The 6,855-nt window shown below is 36.2% G+C and overlaps 1 protein-coding gene across 1 annotated transcript; it reads left to right on the forward strand.

The window, feature by feature from the left end:
• Positions 1 to 5,348: 5,348 nt before the first annotated feature.
• On the forward strand, positions 5,349 to 6,141 carry LOC131214267 (uncharacterized; the record flags this gene model as incomplete). Its single annotated transcript, XM_058208645.1, has 2 exons — positions 5,349 to 5,506; positions 5,858 to 6,141. Coding segments are annotated over 2 exons (442 nt in total), but the record flags the coding sequence as incomplete, so codon positions are not given.
• Between the last annotated feature and the right edge of the window lie 714 nt (positions 6,142 to 6,855).

Genomic DNA, 6,855 nt, shown 5'->3' on the forward strand with positions numbered 1-6,855 from the left:
TTTTTTAAAAGACACGCTACACAGTCTTTCGCTTAACTGGCGCCCGAATAGGGACCCAACGGTGAATAACGTCATAGTGAAAGTGACAAGAGTGCTATTCTGATCGCCCCGTGAAAGTGATAATCCAGCGGCAGCTGTGTGACCAGATTCCCGAGTATCGCAGGTAGTTGGCAGCTCACCTGGCAGAAAAAGAGAGCAAATCAGCACACTGAGAGGAAGCATCACCGCTTGGGTCACCGCCTGTTTTACACCCACACAATGTTTTTAACATCTATGTAAGTAAAAAACGAAAAAAGGTCACGTAAGTATAAACACAATAAAGTGAAATCAATCGCAAACGGCGAAATAAAATAAATAAAAAGTGACCGCGAATAAACCAATAACACACGAAAATATCGTGAGTAACACAATATCGTGAATATAATAAACCAGAAACAAACTGGAAAATTTAATTGAAGCGTTAAATAAAGTCTCAAAAAACAATTCAACAATGTCGCGAACAGAATTAGAGCAATTAGCAACCCGGATTGCTGCCTTAGAGGCTCGTGAAGAAAGAGCAACAAGTGAGGACTATAGCGATCCTCCACTGTACTTCACGAGACAGGATGGAAGTGCAGTCAATCCAGAATCGTTCGAAAAAATACCGGATCTAGTGAAAGATCTGCCTAATTTTTTAGGAGATCCCAGCGAGTTAAATAGCTGGATAAGTGACGTGGACAGTCTCGTCAAATTATACCAAACCTCTCCAAGACATCCCGTGGAACTTCAAAACAAGTTCCACATGATTTGCAAATTTATTCGCAGAAAAATACGCGGAGAAGCTAATGACTCTCTAGTAGCTTCAAATGTCAACATCAATTGGAATGCGATAAAGAAAACGTTAATTACCTATTATGGGGAGAAGAGAGATTTGGAAACCCTAGATTTCCAATTATTGAATGTGCTCCAAAAGGGACGCACACTAGAAATCTACTACGATGAGGTCAACCGCCTCATGTCTTTAATAGCGAATCAAATAAAAACGGATGACCGTTTCAAGCATCCGGAGGCAAGTAAAGCCCTAATAGATACATACAATAAAAAAGCAATAGACGCTTTTATCCGAGGTTTAGATGGTGACATATACAAGTTCATCAGAAATTATGAACCATCATCCTTAGCAGCAGCCTACAGCTACTGCATATCTTTTCAGAATATTGAATGTCGAAAGATGTTGGCGAGACCAAAACCAATAACAATGCCGGTAGCGCCAAGGAATCTTATCCCTCAAACACCACGACACAATTTTAATAGACCTCCATTACCACCAAGACAATTCAATCAACAATCATTTAGGCAATGGCAACGACCATTCCCAGAGCAAGGATTTAACAATCAGTGGAGACATAACAATAACCAACAATTTAACAAACCACCAGGCATACCGCCAAGAAATCCTTTTAAACAAACACCCCCAGAACCAATGGATATTGATCAATCTATTAGAACCAAGAATATTAATTACGGAAACCGTCCAAATCCATCACTAAACAATAGACCACCTATGAAAAGACAACGGGTTTTCAACGTCGAAACGTGCGATTCGGAGAAATATTCGGATCAAGCTCAAAGGTATGCGGAAGAATATGACGACGCTGAAACTAGTTCATACGAACATTACCAACAGCAAACAGAACAACAAAATGATGAGCCCAATGAGATCGAGGAACATGAGTTAAATTTTTTAGAATGAAATCTACATTGCCATATTTTTTGTACCATGGTAGTGTAGAAAAACCGTTAAAAATGCTTATTGATACAGGGTCAAATAAAAATTTTATCCATCCAAGGTTCGCCAAAATTGCTCATGACATACAAAAACCATTTTTCATCTCTTCTGTTGGAGGAGATATTGAAATAAAAAAATATTCTCAAGCTAGACTATTTAAGCCATATTCAAACACAATGATAAAATTGTATCATCTGGAAAATTTGAAATCATTTGATGCAATCATCGGACATGAGACTTTAAAAGAATTAGATGCCGTAATTGATACAGCAAATGAAAAAATGATAGTAAACAAAATATTCACAATACCCATTTTACAGTATAAATTACAGCAAGTCAATCAAATAAAAATTCGTGATGAACATTTACAGGCATATCAAAAATCTGAACTACGAAAACTCTTAACAGAATTCCAAGACCTTTTTCAGCCTCCAGATTCAAAACTACCGTACACCACCAGAGTGAAAGCTGAGATACGAACAACGGACAACTCTCCAGTTTATAGTAAAACCTATCCATACCCTCAAGCACTAAAAGGAGAAGTAAACAAACAAATAGAGAAGCTATTGTCTGACGGAATTATCAAACCATCAAAATCCCCTTACAATTCTCCAATATGGATTGTTCCAAAAAAACAAGATGCCTCCAATGAGAAGAAATATCGACTTGTGATCGATTACAGAAAAATTAACTCAAAAACAATAAGTGATAAATATCCTATACCGGATACTTCTACTGTTCTAGCGAACTTAGGTTCGAATAAATATTTCAGCACACTTGACTTAGCGTCAGGCTTTCATCAGATTCCGATGAATGAAAAGGACATAGAAAAAACAGCTTTTTCTGTGAACAATGGAAAATTTGAATTCGTCCGAATGCCATTTGGATTGAAAAACGCTCCATCTATTTTTCAACGAGTTATGGATGATATTTTAAGAGAACATATCGGAAAGATATGTCATGTCTACATCGATGACATAATCATCTTTGGAAAAACATTCGATGAACATATGGAAAATTTAAAAACCATTTTGCAAACTCTCAGACAAGCAAATTTTAAAATTCAACCCGATAAATCGGAATTCATTAAAACCAAAGTTGAATTCCTTGGTTTTATTGTGTCTGAAGAAGGACTCAAACCAAATATGAAAAAAGTTGAATGTATTCAAAAATATCCAGAACCAAAGAATCTCAAAGACTTAAGAGCATTTTTAGGACTCTCCGGCTATTATAGACGTTTTGTAAAGAATTACGCAAGTTTAGCGAAACCCCTTACAAAACTTTTAAGAGGAGAGGATGGCCATCGCCAGATTCCGAAAAACCAGTCAAAAAATTATCCGATTCTATTTGACGAACAAGCAAAAAAAGCATTTGAATGTTTAAAAAATATATTATGTTCAAATGATGTCTTAACCTTTCCAGACTTTGAAAAACCATTCATTTTAACTACAGATGCTTCAGACAAAGCATTGGGAGCAGTTTTGTCACAACAACATCAAGATGGGGAACGACCAATAACTTTTATTTCCAGGACACTTTCCAGGACGGAAGAAAACTACGCTACAAATGAAAAGGAAATGCTAGCAGTAGTATGGGCTCTACAAAGCCTTAGAAATTTCATATATGGAGCAAAATTAAAAATCTTTACTGACCATCTCCCATTAACATTCACCTTATCCCCGAAAAATAATAACGCCAAGTTAAAAAGATGGAAAGCCTTTTTGGAGGAACATGACTATGAACTCCATTATAAACCAGGCAAAGCTAACATAGTAGCTGATGCACTATCTAGGATACAAATTAATTCCCTAACTCCAACAAACCATTCCGCAGATGATGATGACAATTCATTTATCCTATCCACCGAAGCCCCAATTAACGTTTTTCGTAATCAATTAATTTTCCGTATAACACCCAACTCTTCCTACGAACATATCGTACCATTCCCAGGATATAATAGACACATATTTTGCGAACAAATCTTTTCCAATGAATTCATTAAAGAAAAATTTAAAAGATTCCTAAATCCTGCAACTAGAAACGGAATTTTATGTGATGAACACACCATGGGAAAAATACAGGAAATATTTAAGACAATGTTTAATCCAAAAACATTGAGAGCTAGGTATTCACAAAGACAAGTTCAAGATTTACGAACAGAAGAAGAACAACTTCAAAAAGTCAAGGAAATACATAATTTTGCACATCGCAACGCCAAAGAAAACTCACTACAATTTATAAAAAAATACTATTTTCCTGGCATGACGAAAATCATAAGAAATTTTGTAAAAACGTGTGAAATTTGTAAAACCGAAAAATATGAAAGAAGACCTCAAGAATTCCTAACAACCAAAACACCAATACCAAAGTACCCTGGTGAGATAGTTCACATTGATATATTTGCCTACAATGCTAGTAATCTGTTCATTTCTTCTTTAGACAAGTTTTCCAAATACATGAAAGTCAGGCCAATAAAGTCCAAATCTATAGCAGATGTAAAAGATGTCCTTTTACAACTATTGTATGATTGGGATTTACCAGCCCAAATTGTAATGGATAACGAAAGCAGTGTCGTATCCAACATTATTGAACAACCAATTTTAAATTTAGGAGTCAAAATATTCAAAACACCTGTTAATAGATCTGAGACCAACGGACAAGTAGAAAGATGTCACTCAACAATACGAGAGATAGCTAGGTGCATCAAGGCATTAAAACCAGACATCACAATACAATCCCTTGTGCAAGATGCAGTTTACAAATATAACAACTCCATACACAGTTTTACAAAAAATTCACCAAAAAATATATTTATTGGAGAAAATGCAGAGAATTTAACGTTTGCAGAGAGAACAGCACAAAGAGAAGCAAATGATGAAAAAATTGCAACCCTTTATCAACAGAACCAAGCAAAACAAGTCGAAGAATCATATCAAGAATATGTACCAGGCTCGTACGCATACGAAAAAAATAAATCTAACAATAAGCGAGAAAGCAGGTATCATATCATCAAGATAAAAGAAAATTTTCCTACCCATATTATAGATACTAATAATCGTAAAATTCATAAAGTAAACTTAAGAAAAAATAATTAAGAACATTCCGATCCCTCTCATTACAGAATAATACTTTGCATGACATCAATAGTTAACTCCAATTTCATCATTTATGATTTGACAAAAAACCCACTCGCAATAGTTCCTCTTGGGAAAGCGCAAATCAAAATAGGTCATCTAAGGATATTACACCCTTTTGATATACAACCAATAGAAGATGCAATTGAATCAAATTATTTAAATTTGGCAAACAATATCGATTCAGGTCCCCTGTATACTGTTATACGCCTAAAATTACAACGTTTGTACGAAACATTCTGTAAAATCAAACCTAATACAGTAAGAGAAAAACGATGGGACGCAATCGGTACAGTTTGGAAGTGGATCGCAGGAAACCCTGATGCTGAAGACCTTCGTATAATCAACGCAACACTCAATTCATTGATTGAACAAAACAACAGGCAAGTGCTAATCAACAAAGGAATAAACTCTCGACTCCAAGATATAACTAACCTCACGAACAGAGTCCTCACACTCGAGCATGAACGAATTAGACAAAGATCGGTTGAATTACAACAACTTATCATAATATCAAATCTTGACTCTTTGCAAAACCACCTTGAAAGCATTGAGGAAGCTATAATATTGGCAAAACACGGCATTCCAAGCAGCAAGATCCTGAGTATGGAAGAACTCAAAGAAATAACAAATTTCCTATCAGAGCATAACATATCTATATCATCACCAGAAGAAATGTTGGCAAAATCAACAGCACAAGTAACAATGAATACTACACATGTAATTTACATGCTGAAATACCCACAAACATCCAATTATACTTTTGAGTATAATTACGTCGACTCCATAATCACCAATAATAAAAGGATACTCTTAAAACAAAATCACTTCATTCGAAATGAAACTCATATATTCGAATTGTTGCAACCATGTAAACAGGAAGATAGAGATCTTTATATTTGCGCAAGTGAAATTCTACACCAGCCTTCAGAATGCGTATACAGAATTTTACAAGGAAATCATTCTGATTGCGTTTTTGAAAAAATTTATTCCAACGGAATAATAAAGAGAATCGATGAAACAAATATTCTCATAAACGACGCCATCGCCGGAATTTCCTCCAACTGCAGTAACATAAACCAGCAACTTCAAGGTTCATTCCTTATACAGTTTAGCAAATGCAGTATATACATAAATGGAGAAGAATTTACGAATTTAGAAACTACAATTCCTGCAAGATCATACTACCCAACCCTTGGAATAATGGCGACAGAGATTGACATAATAGACGAACCACCAGTAAATTATCTAAATAATCTCACACTAGAACACCGAGATAAACTAAAAACAATCAGCTTGCAAAACAATTCTCTTTCCTGGAAAATCAATCTATTTGGCTCTCTAAGTGGAATTGCAATTACAGCCACTTTCGCCATATTCATATTTTGGTGTATTTCAATGAAACGAAATCGCAACATAAGTATCCATATGCCAAACAATATTGAACTAATGGAAAAAGCCGAAATATATGATAGAAAGCCAACATCATTTCATGCAATGAACAAACTTTGAGGACAAAGTTATTTAAGAGGAGAGGAGTTAGCACAACACCAACAGTATACATCCAACCAGATGAGTCACCACATCGCAAGGTCAGAACAGTTCATTCCGGAAGTGCTCCAGACCAGCAGCGTCACGCATTATGGTACTGAGCGAGTAAACAAGAACATAAATTATACAGCCGTGCAAGCAGCGTCACCCACTGGACCAATAGCAGCCGAGAATGACGATCAACAGCACTAGCAGCATCACCTGGAATGCAAAGGCGAGACAACAATGACGATCGGACGGATCGTATAAATACGCGTAGCCGGCTTGAAGAAAGTGTTCTTTCCAGTTGCGCCTTTCATCGAGCTACTTCGGTTCTGCGGTCAGTGCGTTCCAGCATCATAGGGTATTCGCGGCATCGTCGTGCTTCTGCAAGGTCAACCAGAGGATTGTAACCAGCGCGAG

Source organism: Anopheles bellator, unplaced genomic scaffold (genome assembly GCF_943735745.2).
Source record: "Anopheles bellator unplaced genomic scaffold, idAnoBellAS_SP24_06.2 scaffold00403_ctg1, whole genome shotgun sequence".
NCBI classification, from domain to species: domain Eukaryota; kingdom Metazoa; phylum Arthropoda; class Insecta; order Diptera; family Culicidae; genus Anopheles; species Anopheles bellator.